The following is a 13,969-nucleotide window of genomic DNA, read 5'->3' as shown; positions in this document are numbered from 1 at the left end:
TTTAATATCTGTACTTGACAGAGAGAGAGATTTTCTCATTCATTCATTCATTCAACAAGCACCTGCTATGTGTCAGGCCCTGTGCTGAGCGCTGGGGAAACAGAACTGGATAAGACATGGTCCCTGCCCTCAAGGAATGCTCGGTTTAATGGAGGAGATGGACAAGAAAGCAGCTGTTTCAGTGCAGTTGGTAAGTGCTGTGAGAGATGTGTGTACAGATCCAGGAGAGCCTAGCAGAGGAAATAGCCAGCCTCAAAGTTGTAACTACCTGAACCAAAGTCTTCCAAATTGCAAGTTGCTCTTTTCCCCATGCATTTTATGTTCTGCTTTACTATAGGTCTTCCTTTGGCCTTCTGAGTATAATTTTATATGGTAAAATTGACCTTCAAGGTGAAGTTGGTGATTGAGAAGCTCCTCTCTGGCTATGGTAGTTTACATTAAGGACTGTTAGAAAAGATAGAGGCTCTGGAGCCAGATGGATGTGGATGGGAAACCCCAGCCCTGCCAATTGTTAATTATATGACTTGTTTGGCTTCACCTTTCTGAGCCTTGAATTTTTTATCCTTACAAATGTGATGATAATTGCTACCTCATATAGGGTGATATGAAGACAAAGTGTGAAAAAGCACTTTAAGAATCACTAAGTAACAAACAGTATCAACTTGTAGATAAAATGACTGAAAATGTGTCTATAACATGGGAAGTTTTTTATCACGATAATTAACATCTGATAGTGCTTTATAATTTCAGAGCACTTTCATAAACATTCACGTTTATTCATGTAGCAGTTATTGAGCGTGTATTATATACACCAGGAAATGGGTTCTGTACAATCCATTGAGGAAGGCATCATGGTTTTCCCCTGTAATACAAAAAATAAACTTGTCTTAGAGTGGTGATTTGACTTACCTGGAATTACCCAGCTAATAATACTTACTTAATCCAGATTCCACCTAAAATTCCACATCCTTTCCACTATCTCACTCCCATCTGATCAGTGCAAACCCTGGGTAACGGAGCTCTGTGTGGGTTTTGCTTTGTGTAAAATGTTTGGGGCCTTTCCCTTTCCTGAGAACTGATCACCACTTGCTTAGCTGTAGCAGGGAGGCATAGGCAGGGACCTTGAGTTTCTTCCCTGAGGCGGAGCACAGTTGGCAGTAACTTGGCCTCAGTAGCCAGGCAAGCTTGAGTTGTTTATTCAAGCAAATTGTTCCTTTGCTCCCACCACAGATAGAGTAGTTGCTCCTGATATCAGGGACCTGCCTCCATAGCATTTAAAAAGGCCCTGCTACGTTCAGGGAACCATCTTTCCTCTCTGAACCTGGCTGGGGTCAGCCAACCAGATTTCACACTCCTTTTTGTAGGGTTCTAGAGAGCACTGCTCCTCCTCCTTCACTAGCATTGTACAGCCCCACTCCACCCCACCCCCCCCACCCACCACCACACACATCCAATTCAAAGGTATTCTTTGAGTGCCTCCTTCCTTATCCCTTCTTCTCCAGAAAATCATTTCAGAAGCAAATCCATTAGACACCATTTCATTATTGGCCTCTGGAAAGGAGCAAAGCAGTATTCAGGTTAACCATGCCCAACTGGAAAAGCCTATAGCTGATTCTACTTATTCATCTTCCCTTGAATTCTCTTTTCTGACGAGAACAACTCGCCTTCCCTACCTATTCCCTTCTGAGCATAGCTGTAGTTAGTAGTTTTCACTTCCTTATCCAACTAATCTGAATTTGAGATGACATAGCTGTCTGAGGTCAGCTGTGCTCTTTGTTTGAGGCCAAAACCTCCTTTTAAGGCTTTCTTTTCTTTGCTTGGTCTGGGACCAGGAAAATAGCACTAGCTCCCTGGTATGTGGAGGTGTTTCTACCATTAAGGGAGTGACCAGCTCCATTACAGTAACTAAAGTTGCTCAGTAAGTCCTAACCAAAGAACCTGCTCTCTCCATTGATGTGTGAATAAGAGGTTCTGGTAATCCAGAGGCCCCTAGGCCAGAGTTTCTGTGTCAGCTGTGCTAATATTCTTTCCTTTCTCCAGGTTGGTTTATAAGTGGTTCCTGTTGATCTATAAAATCAGCTATGCCACAGGCATTGTTGGCTACATGGCTGTCATGTTTACCCTCTTTGGTCTCAATTTATTATTCAAGTAAGTATCCTTTGCTTTTGTTTTTGCTTGTGTTTGGGGAGGAGGGGCCAGTATGGTGTACCTTTCTTCCTGGAGCAAGTCCTAGATATTAACAAGGGGGACATAGCACCAAGGATAGGACACTTGGGCTTTGGGGAATAGGGGAGGGTGAGCCCTCCCTGATTTGCACTGGCCAAGAGAAAGGAGTGTCTGGATATACAGAGTTAGAGTCCCAAATCATTGGTGATATTTTCCAAGAATCTATATTGTAATGAAAAAGTATTAAAAAAAGTAAGCATAATAATGATTATAGCCAGTTACCATTACTCCATTCATCACTGTAACAGAGCCATTTTCCTTGTCCATGTTTGTACTATCTATTGCAGCGTCCACTCTACCTGAGTGGTCTTATGTTCAGGGAGACTAGGAGTTGGCAAACTGTCCTGTGGGCCAAATTGGTCTACCTCCTGTTTTTTTCTAAGGTAAAGAAAGTTTTTATTGTAACACAGCGATACTCATTTGTTTATGCATTGTCTATGGCTGTTTTTGCAATAAAACTATAGCAGCAGAGTTTAATATTTGTGGCAAATACTATTTAGGTCACAAACCTTAAATACTATCTAGTCCTTTACACAAAACGTTTTTTGTCAACCCCTAGACAAACATGTGACACAGTTGGAACCTGGCAGTAGGTTCACCCAGAAGTATACAGGGCGGGAAACAGCAGAGCAGTGTCCATAACAGTCCTTACAGTAGTTCCAGGGCTGGGATGTGAGGGAATGAGACCACCCAGATGGCTGTGGGAAACACCCTACCTCAAAAGCTTTCCCTCGCCAGTTTTAAGAATCTCCCAATTTAGATGCAGTATACTAATAAAATTGCTGCCTTGTAACGTAGCTGACATTCCACAGATTTTAAGGACACACTTTTTTAGAAAGTTAACCTGTGGGCATTTAACTCCCGCTCCATTGTTGGGCACTTAGGGTGTTTTTCAGTTTCAGATAACATTGTTTTGTTGCTTCCTAAGGATATATTACCAGGAGTCAAATTCTGGCTGTTACTCCATATTGTCATAAGATTTCAAAAAGATTCGTGTCAGCGTACAAGCCCCCTCACTCCCAGTTGAGGCAGAAGCCAAGAAATCCTGGACTCTGAGACTGTAGGGTACAGTAAGTAAAGGCAGAAGAGAGTTGAAATGTGGTCTCATGGCTGAGGTGATGGGACTGTGGGCTGTGGATCATGCGGAATCCTAAGCCTAGGACAGTGCACTTGAAGTTACATATTTAGGATTCAGATTTAAAGTCAGCACCACTGGACTCTTTCCCAAATTTGGCACACTGTAGGCAGGAGCCTTTTTTTTTTTTTTTTTTTTTTAAGTTTATTTATCTACTTAGAGAGCTGGAGAGGGGCAGAGAGCAGAGAGAAGGAGAAAGAGAGAGGATCCCAAGCAGGGCTCAAACCCACGCACTGTGAGATCACAACCAGAGCCAAAATCCAGTGTCAGACGCCTAACCGACTGAGCCATCCCGGTGCTCCAGGAGCCTTTTTGAAACTGAAAGGAGTAAGCCCTACTTTATATAGTGAGAGGATACTGTGGAATTCTTTCTTCCATGGGTAGTACAGGCTGCAAGCAATAACAGGCTCCACAAGGATTTATAGGAACTCATTGGAATAGTGACATAGTAACATGTCCTATCAAAGAAAACCAAGATATTTCCAGATATCTTCCTAACCTGTGTGGTTAAAAAAACAAAAATCAAGATTCTGCATTGTACTAAAGATGGCTATTCTTACAAAAATTTTTTTAAATGTTTGTTTATTTTAGAGAGCACGTGTGAGCGGGTAGAAGGGCAGAGAGAGAGGGCTCTGCCTGAAGCAGGCTCCAGGGTCTGAGCTGTGAGCACAGAGCCTGATGTGGGGCTCGAACTCACAAACCACGAGATCATGACCTGAGGCCAAAGTCGGATGCTTAACCGACTGAGCCACCCAGGCTCCCCAAGATGGCTGTTCTTTAAAAAAAATTTTTTTTAACGTTTATTCATTTTTTTGAGAGACAGAGAGTGAGTGGGGGAGGGGCAGAAAGAGAGGGAGACACAGAATCTGAAGGAAGCTCTAGGCTCTGAACTGACAGCACAGAGCCGGATGCGGGGCTCCAACCCATGGACTGTGAGATCATGACCTGAGCCTACGTCGGACGCTTAACCTACTGAGCCACCCAGGCGCCCCGGCTGTTCTTTTAATTACAGTTCTTTTTTATTCGCATAAACTATACCAGGAAGAAAACAGAATTGAGAGGCTTGACCATTTTTATGCTACTAATCGAGTTAATTGGTATAAGATCATGATGTCTAGTTACTAGGTTAAATATTACATGATTCATGAGTAAACTCAACTTTTTAAGATAAATATAATTTATGACTTTAAGTGAACACATACAGTTCCTGGTACAAATATTTTTAAAAATGTTGTTTTCTATAATAAACATTTAAAGACTGAAGGTTGCAAATTATTAGTCCTTGGAATTAGCCTCTTAATATACAGATAAGATCTTTGTCCTTCTTAGGAAGTAGACTTGGACCAAAATTTAACTTTGATGACATGATACAGAATATGTATAGATACAACCTAAAATTTTATGGTAACTGGTATGTATGTATTTACTAACTGACCGACTTTATCTTTATTTCTAAAGCTGTGGATGGCAAGCTTTTTCTGTAAAGGGCCAAATCATATTTTAGACTTTATGGACAAAAGGCAAAGTCTAGGATAATATGTAGTATAACAAGAGGGGAAACTCTTCCCTTGCCCTACCTTGTTTGAGGGATGGGCTGTCTCAGATGGTGGGCATGCTTTGTGCCAACTTGCCATCAGATGAGACATTCTCAGAAGGAGGGGCCTTACAAGGGGGTGTGTGACCACTGGGATCATTTTCACTCTCTGTTCCAGTGACAACCCAGGTCCTGGTGTGCCCTTGCTCAGTCATTTCAACTTAGGCAGCTGGCTGGAGGTGAGGCAATTTGGTGAGTTGCCAACTTCCTGACTGAAATTCCACTGGTTGGTGTCCAGTGATTGCCAGCAGTGGAGTCCCCAACATGTAGGTGCCAACCAGAGTGGGCCCTAGGCAGCTGTAAGGCATGGTTGCCAGTTGGAGGAGACAGGCACTGGGAACAGAGTGGGGAAGAGGGGCACTAGGGAATACCTTGGCTTGGTCTTTGTAGCTCACAGTGCTAGCCTGTTCAGATGGTGCCAACAAGCCATATAAAAACAGGTAGCAGGCTGGATTTGTTCTTAGTATGCCAATGCTTGCTTTAGCCCTTAAAGCCTACCACTTTAGTTGCTGCCTTATGTGTCCCACAGTAGTAATCCAAAGCAGTTGCATCTTAGGGTAGGCCTTACAGGCCATGCTGCTTCCCTTACAGGATCAAACCAGAAGATGCTATGGACTTTGGCATTTCTCTCCTCTTCTATGGCCTCTACTATGGAGTTCTTGAGCGAGACTTTGCAGAAATGTGTGCAGACTATATGGCGTCTACCATAGGGGTAAGTTCACATGGGCTTTGTTTTTTCTTTTTTTAGAGAGAGCATGTACACACACACACACACAAGTTGGGGAGGGGCAGAGAGAGAGGGAGCGAGAATCCCAAGCAGGCCCTGCACTGTTCTTGCAGACCCTGATATGGGGCTCCATCTCACAAACCATGAGATCATGACCTGAGCTGAAATCAAGAGTCAGATCTTAACCGACTGAGCCACCCAGGTGTCCCCACACGGGCTTTTAACTGCCTCCTGACATCTCCAGACAGTTCAGGATAGCATCACTTGTTTGATGGAAGAGATAAACCATAAAAAAAAAAAAAATCTTTCAAGATATAAGTAGTATGGTATGGAGATTCCTTCCTTAAAATTTGGAAAGCCAGATCTCAGTTGTACCTTGGAATTTTTAACTTTAGAGCCATTGTAGGAAAGAACCACTTTACCATTCAGGAAGTTAACATTCATTTAATAGATATTTATTTAATGGTTCCTATGTGCCAGGGCACTGGACTTATGCTGGAATTACAAAGGTGTACGTGGTCCTTGTCCAAAAGGAGTTTACGCCCTAGTGACAGAGATGGGTATTAAAGTAATAAATACACAAATAAATATAAAATTATAACCTCAATAAATACTATGAAGGAAAGGTTCATAATGGTGTGAACAAATGCAATAGTGACATTTGACCTAGTCTCGGGACTCCGAGATGGCCTCCCTGAAGAAGGGACTATTGAGCTGATGCATAGGAGTTAACTAGATGAAGTGGGAAGTGATGTGAGTGGCAGATTCACCAAGAGACCTAGTGGGAGAATTTCTCACTAGGGTGGGGAGTGCCTCAAGCCCCAGCTCTTGACCCCTCTTAAACCCACATGTCTTTCAATACCTCTTAATAGCACAAGAACATAAGGATCAAACAGTGACATTGAACTTTATTAAAAGGTTGGGGTTGATAGCAGGAAAATAGATATGAGTTTGAATGAGGTTAGTCTGATGAAGCAGGGTATCTCCTTTCCCAGACTTTCAGACCCTGCCCCATCCAACTCTCAGCCTATCTCTGTGTATCAGGTGCCATCTTAGCACCCACCACCTAGAATCCACATCTAGACAACTATCCTCCAAGTGTCTAGACCCAGAGCCCATGTCTGACAAAAAATATGCCTATACCTCAGGCCAGCCATCTGCATCCTGGTTTCTTCTATGATGATCCACATCTTCCCTAGGTAATTGACACTGAGAATGCCTATCCCTTTCAGGGGAGCTACTCTGCCTAGCTCTTGTCCAACAGAATGTGACCTTGCTGGCCTCAACAATAATAACAGTTTGCTGTTTCCCCAGGCCCCCATCTCTGGGGGCAGGGAGCGGGTCATAGGAAGACTAACATGGCTTGTGACAGTACTGGGTGAGTCACCAGGAGTTCATTCATTCATAGTTTCCCCACAGCAAATGTTGCAGAGACTTAGTGGCAGGTTAATTGCTAGGGCTCAGGATGCCAACAGATGAGACTAGGCAGGGATATGGGAGAAGGGACTCTAACTCCAACTTGGGATAAAGGGATAGACTGCCCTACCTTTACAGTTCTTTTCCCCTGAGAATTCCAGGATTTTCCTATATCTGCCCCAGTCTTTAGTCAAATGGGCTGTGGTCTGCTTAGGAACACGTGGGCCCCTGAGCCACAGCAACCTGAATTTCAAGAATATCCCTGGCCTTGAAGCCAGAACCTGATGAATGGTTTGGGGAAGGCAGTTTAAGAAAGCTAGGAAATTCCAGCCTTCCATGCATTTGTTAGCCAACTCATTCTTTCATTTATTCAAGAAACAGTTATTTGTCAACCATTTATAGTGTGCCAGGTATGACCAACTGCAACCTTTACTAGCACCACCACTGCTCACTTCCAAGTAGCAGACCGAGTCATTTTTTTAAATTGTGGTAAAGTACACATAAAATTTACCATCTTAGCCAGTGTTAAGTCTGCGGTGGCATTAACTACATTTACATTGTTTTGCAGCCATTACCATATCCATCCATAGAACTCTTCATTTTGCAAAATTGAAGCTCTGAACCCCTTAAATAATAACTCCACAGTCCATCTTCCCCACAAGCCCTGGCAACAACCATTTTACTTTCTGCTTCTATAAATTTGACCACTCTAGGTGTACCTCATGTAAATAGACCCATGCAATATTTGTCCTTTGTGATGGCTTATTTCACTTAGCATAATGTCTTCAAGGCTCACCCATGTTGTTGCATGTGTGTCAGAATTTTCTCCCCTTTTCAGGCTGAATAGTATTCCATTGTGTACCTCAATTTTTAAAAGACTAAATAAATAAATAAACGTGTGTGTGTAGCCGCTGAGATAATAAAATTCCATTGTGTGCCTATGCCACATCTCAGTCCCAGTTGTTTTCATAGTCTTTTGTATATTCTGTGATCACAGCTCTAATCCCAGAGAGTCATAGTTGATTTTGAAGCTGTTCCATCTACCAGGTCCGGAACTATGCTGACTCGTCTTTTGGTCCCCCTTGAGAGTGGTTTGACCTACAAAGATCTGTGATTAATTAACTTAAGGCATGCTAGAAATGAAACCATAAGGTTTACAATTGTATTAACATGCATTCTCAATTCCTTTTTACTATTCTGCACTACTCTTGTTTAGTGCAGAATAGCTGTTTTGCCTCACATGGAGTAATTGTAGTATGAACTAAAGTAACTCTTGTGTCAAGGGAACCTTGGATGGTGTTTTTTTCCCCAGCTGGTCACTGTGAGGTCATGAGCTTGTGATAATCAGTCATATAGTTTCCATTCATACCCAAAAGTCATGTTGGGTGGGGGTAGGGAGACAGAGGATTGTGAAATAGGCAAGCCTGTTTTTCTGGGGCTCAAAAGAGAGAACTGTTGGGCAGGCAGGGTAGTGGCACATTATTTCTGCTCCATTAGGCCATGAGTCCTGCCTCATGCTTTCTTCTCAACAAGTTTCTGTGCCCCAGACAACATTAGGACAGGACTGGCTGTCCATTCATCTGTCTGAAGTAGTAGAAAGAGCTAGGGGGTTAGAGTCAGACCTCATTTCAAATTCTAATCCACTTTTAATTAGCTATGTATTCTTGAGCAGGTTACTTTACCTCTCCGATCTTGTTTTCTCAGATGTAATAATATTACCAGACATAAAGAATTGTAAGGAACAAACAGGTTAATGCACAGCATTTTGCAGAGTAGCTTGGCCCATGGCACGTAGTAGAGGATGATGATGGTAGCTGTCATTTGTCCAGTGTACCTAGCATACACTAGTGCTTGCTAGAAAGCTACCTGTTTTGTATATGTGATCACCTGGAGCAGAGAGACCCTGTAGAATTTGTCTTTGTATCTTCATTACCCAACACACAGATCAAGACACAGAACAGACCAATCCTAAATCATGAGCATATGCCAGTTGTCTCTTGGATGCCATCTATTGTCTGAAGTCCTCTCAGACCATTCTGTCACATGGAATCTCTTCTATAACCCTGAGAAATGGATATTTTATTCAGTGTTTCACCAAGTTTCAACTGACCAGGCACCAGCTCAGCTTTGCCACCAGCTCTCTCTGACTTCAGACGAGGCCCTCCTCCTTGGGCATCAATCTCCTCACCTGTCGAGAAGCGGTCAGACTGGGTGAGCTCACAGGGCTTTCATGGTGTATACATTCTTCACTGGTGTGGCATGCAACTCCTCTTTGTTTCCTGAGCCCCTGCTGTGCACAAGCGCCTGTGTTGGGTTTTCTACTCACAGATTTGCACCCATCTTTCCTCCTTCCCTCTAGTTACAGTGGAGAAAATGTCCTTTCTCCCATCACAAGCCAGCCATGCCTACACTGTGGATTCCATACCCTCTTCCCTTCTCAGGGACCCATTGTACTATCAACTTCCTTTCTCACTCATGACTTCAACTTCTCCTTCTCTGCTAGGCTCTTCCCATTAACTTTTGAAGCATTCTTTTTCAAAAAACATCCTTTCTTTGACCTACTTTCTCCTCTAACAACTGACCCATTTCCTGTCCTTCACAGCTAAACTTAGAGAAAGTTCCTGTCTCCTTTTGATTGCTTTCCACATACTCCTTAGTTCATTCTAATCTGGCCTCAGCTTAAACCCTTCCTCTGAAATGACCTTTTTATTCAGGTCACCAGTGACTGTGTCACTAATTCTGACCTCAGCAGCCATCAGTTGCTCAGCCAACTACAGAATTGACTCAGCCACTCTATACTTCTTAAAAGGGTCTTTTCTCCTTGGCTTTTGTGATGCATCTCTATCCTGCTTTTCCTTCGCTGTCTTCTGTAGCTTGTCCTCCCTGGAATGTCACTATTCCTGAGCTCATACCTAAGGCATCTTCAATGCACTTCACCTAGGCATTCCCCTTTTCTTTTTCTCTAACTTTCTGGACCTCTAACCCAGCACTTTTTTCAGTACCATATCTTTAGTCTTCTGCTATCTATTTGTCATCACCAGTCTGTCCACTCTCAGTTTTTACTGCCATCAAATTAGCCCAGACGTCCCCTTAGCGCAGGTCTCCAGCATCTCTTGCTTTTAAAGAATTGTCCCTTAGCTGGCCTCTGAATTCATGTTGGCCTCCTCTCCACTCCATTTTCCACGCAGGAGACAGAGTAATCTTAAAAATTCGCATCTGATCAAATGCCTTAGATGACTTTCCATTTCAAGTCCAGAATTCTTCACGTGGCTGAGAAGGTGTCACAGTTTTCCTCTTTCTCACAACTCTAGCCACATTGGGTTCATTTTAGTTTCTCAAGTGCACCGGGCTCCTTTCCACCTCAAGGCCTCTTCCCTCTTCTGCCTTTCTTCCTCTCCTAATGCCCACCACCCATTACCTCTCAGCCTCAAGAAACTTCTTGTCACTCTCTCAAGGAAACCTCCTCACGTGACCTAGGCCTAGTTAGGAACCTCTTTCTTACCCCTGTACTGCCTTTTTAATTCTTATTTTAGCCTACTTAGTAGTTCTTATTTTCTATAAGTATTTAAAAATTTTTTTAAGTTTGTTTATTTTGAGAGAGATAGCAAGCAGGGTGAGGCAGAGAAAGAGGGAGAGAAAGAATCTAAAGCAGGCTCTGCCCTGTCAGTGTGAAGCCCGATGCAAGGCTTGAACCCATAAATCGCAAGGCCATGACTTGAGCTGAAATCAAGTCTGACACTTAACTGACTGAACCAACCAGTCGCCCCAGTATTTATTTTTTTAATGTCATTCTCTTGTAGCTGTAGGTTCCATGAGGTTAGAGGTCAGGTTTATGCTCTTCTAGCATTATATCCCCAGGATATAATGGTCCAGTGGCTGGTACTTCAGTAGGTACCCAATATATTTTGATGGAAGAGGGAAGGGTTTGGAAGGCTTGCTCAAGTTCATCAAGGTGGTAAGTGACAGAAGACTGTACTTAGGTCTGTCTAATCCTAATAAACCATTGGTCCCCCTGAGTCTATTCTAGCAAGGGATCAGGCTCTTAAGGTTAAACTGAAATCTGCCTTTCTGTATTTTACCCAACCCCACTTCAGTGCCTCCTGATACAGTCTCCTGTGTAGTCTCTGTGAGCCATGGGGGTGTTGGGCCTTCCTGGTTTGACAGCTTACCTGAGGGCTTTGTTGAAACACTGTAGTATTTGACTCTGCCTGCCTGTTTCCACATTAGCCTTGTGGGAAGAACTCCAGAAATGAGGGGCCTAAGACAGATACTTTTGTGACCTTCCTTCTTTCTGTCTTTACCTCATCCAAGTTCTCTTTTTGATCCTTCATCCTTTATTTTTTTTCTTTTTTGAGATTGAGACAGAGACAGCGCAAGCAGAGAAGGAGTAGACAGAGAGGGAAAGAGAATCCCTACCAGGCTCCGTGCTGCCAGCACAGAGTCTAATGTGGGCTCGAACCCACAAAACTGTGAGATCACGACCTTAGCTAAAACCAAGAGTAAGTCGGATGCTTAACCGACTGAGCCACCCAGGCACCCTGATCTTGCACCCTTGGCCCCGGTTCTCTGGGGGCAGAACTCTGGGGTGATTTGAGGTTAAGCTCTTCCTCAGAGCTCTAAACCATCTCCTGAGTTATAGCATTCTTAGTTCTCTTATTGCCAATGTTGTGGGCCAGAGTGAGTGGCCATATTCCTATGCCACGTGATTGTACAAGGACTCAGTGCCAAGCTGAACCCAGACCTCTTGGTCTCCCCTCTCTGTTTAGTTGATGTGCCTAGAAATTCTAAGCCAGAACACATTTCAGAGCCATCAGCCTGTCAAGCTTTGGGGAAGTGTTTCTCAGAGGTGCCCCCCAACACTAACATTATGAGATTCCAGCTTTTGAGAGTTGCACAGTTCATAGACTCCCACAGGTTTGACCCTGCGTTCTGACTCTAGCTTATCCTTTTCCACTGCCTTTTGTACTCTGGATAAACAAATTGTAATTATTTGGATAACTGGCCTTCGGCAAGTTAAGTAGGTGATCATTCTGCAGATGTTACTTGGATGGGAACTTGGGTAGGAGTCAAAGGGTCTGGGTTCTAGTACCCTCTTGTTTATTTCCTCTTCTGCGCTTTGTTTTCCCCAGTGTTAGGGCTGCTCTAGTATTCTGTGATAAGTAGCACTCACCTTGAGCTACTTCAGAGAGTTTTACAAGGGAGGGAGGTGGGAGTGAAGGCAGGAAGCTCTGTATTCATGGACTCTTGGGGGCAGTGTGTTATCTCTGCCTTCTATCCTGGAGGAGTCTTGGGTTTGGATAGCAGTTCTGATGTCTGACAGAGGCTGTTCTTCAGGAGGACAGCTTGGAGCGAGGGAAGCTTCCATTTCGAACAGAAGTTCTGGCAGGCACCTGGTGTCACCCTCTCATACTCCCTGTCCCAGCACCTGGGTGCCGTCTCCTCTCTCACCCAGCCTCAGGGCTTTGCTTTTTCAGGAGACATTTGTTTGCAAACAGAAGAAAAGAGAGAGCAAACTCAAGTTTAAGGACATACAAATGGCTAGGTATAGTAAACTATCTTACAGGTCCAGATGAATTGTAATAACAAACTCCAAAGTCTTTTTCACAGTCCATTATAGAGTCTAGCAAAATGTTTAAAATTTCTGGAGATTAGTTGCACAGTGTGAATAGACTGAACACTGATCAACTTACATTTAGAAGTAGTTAAGATGTATATTCTATATTATGTGGTTTTTACCACAGTTTTTAAGGCAAAGGAAAGGAAAAAAACAATACATCTTAGAAAATGTCAAAAAATAAATTTCAAGTCTTTTCTCTTTGGGGTCAGGGGGAAATGCTATTTAGCTGTTTAAGAATAGGGGCACCTGGGTGGTTCAATCAGTTGAGCATCCAACTTCATGATCTCAGGGTTCCTGAGTTCGAGCCCCGCATTGGGCTCTCCGCTTGTCAGCATGGAGCCTGCTGTGGATGCTCCCTCTTCTCTCTGCCCCTCCCCCACTTGTGCTCCCTCTCTGTCTCAAAAATAAACCTTAAAAAAAAAAAAGAAAAGAAAGAAGGAATAAACCACACGGAAGTATACAAAATTTGGAGTTTGTTTTTGGAGCATGGAATTGGTTATTGTAATTCACCATGGTAATAAATAATCTTTAATCTAAAAGTAATGTATGTTCATTAAGGAAAATTTGAGTACAGAAAAGTAGACAAAAGAAAAATACCACCTATGGAGGGGCGCTTGAGTGGCTCAATTGGTTAAGCATCCAACTTTGGCTCAGGTCATGATCTCACAGTTCGTGAATTTGAGTCCCACGTCCGGCTCTGTGCTGACAGCTCAGAGCCTGGAGCCTGCTTTGGATTCTGTATCTCCCTCTCGCTCTCTGCCCCTCCCCCACTCACCCTTTTTCTCTTTCTCAAAAATAAACATTTAAAAAAATTAAAAAAAAAAAAGAAAAGTACCACCTATGATGCTACTACCAAACCATCACTGGTGTGAGCATTGTGACATATTTCCTTCTGATCTTTTCTCTTTGTATAGATTTGGGCTTGTCTTTACATATGGTACCAATCATACTGTGCCATCAATTTTTGACACTTACTGTTACACCTCAGGCTTCCTGTTGACTCGCTGCCTGTTCAGTCCCTTGAGTGTGTACCAAACTTATTTAGGCATTCTCCTATTCTGAATCATGCATGGTTATTTCCATTTCTTTGCTTGTTTTTATTATTTTATGGTATTTTTTACGGTGGTAAAGTATATGTAACTTAAAACTTCACTATTTTAGCTATTTTTAAGTGTACAGTTCAGTGCATTAATTACATTCACAGTGTTGTGCAACTATCACCACTATTTCCAAAACTTTTCATCACCCCAAACA

At 43.0% G+C, this 13,969-nt stretch overlaps 1 protein-coding gene across 1 annotated transcript in view; it reads left to right on the top strand.

The window, feature by feature from the left end:
* The window catches only part of RNF121 (ring finger protein 121), an 80,474-nt gene that overhangs the window by 61,457 nt on the left and 5,048 nt on the right, over positions 1-13,969 (top strand). The window contains exons 5-6 of the mRNA XM_047070933.1: positions 2,041-2,148; positions 5,547-5,667. Of these exons, the coding sequence (XP_046926889.1) occupies positions 2,041-2,148; positions 5,547-5,667 (229 nt within the window). The remainder of the gene's footprint in view (positions 1-2,040; positions 2,149-5,546; positions 5,668-13,969) is intronic.

Source organism: Lynx rufus, unplaced genomic scaffold, assembly GCF_022079265.1.
Source record: "Lynx rufus isolate CCGP_SWC_20201006 ecotype Redwood Valley unplaced genomic scaffold, mLynRuf1.p SCAF_9, whole genome shotgun sequence".
NCBI classification, from domain to species: Eukaryota; Metazoa; Chordata; class Mammalia; order Carnivora; family Felidae; genus Lynx; species Lynx rufus.
Note: the sequence above shows the minus strand (reverse complement) of the source record. Positions and strands in the feature narration are given on the sequence as shown.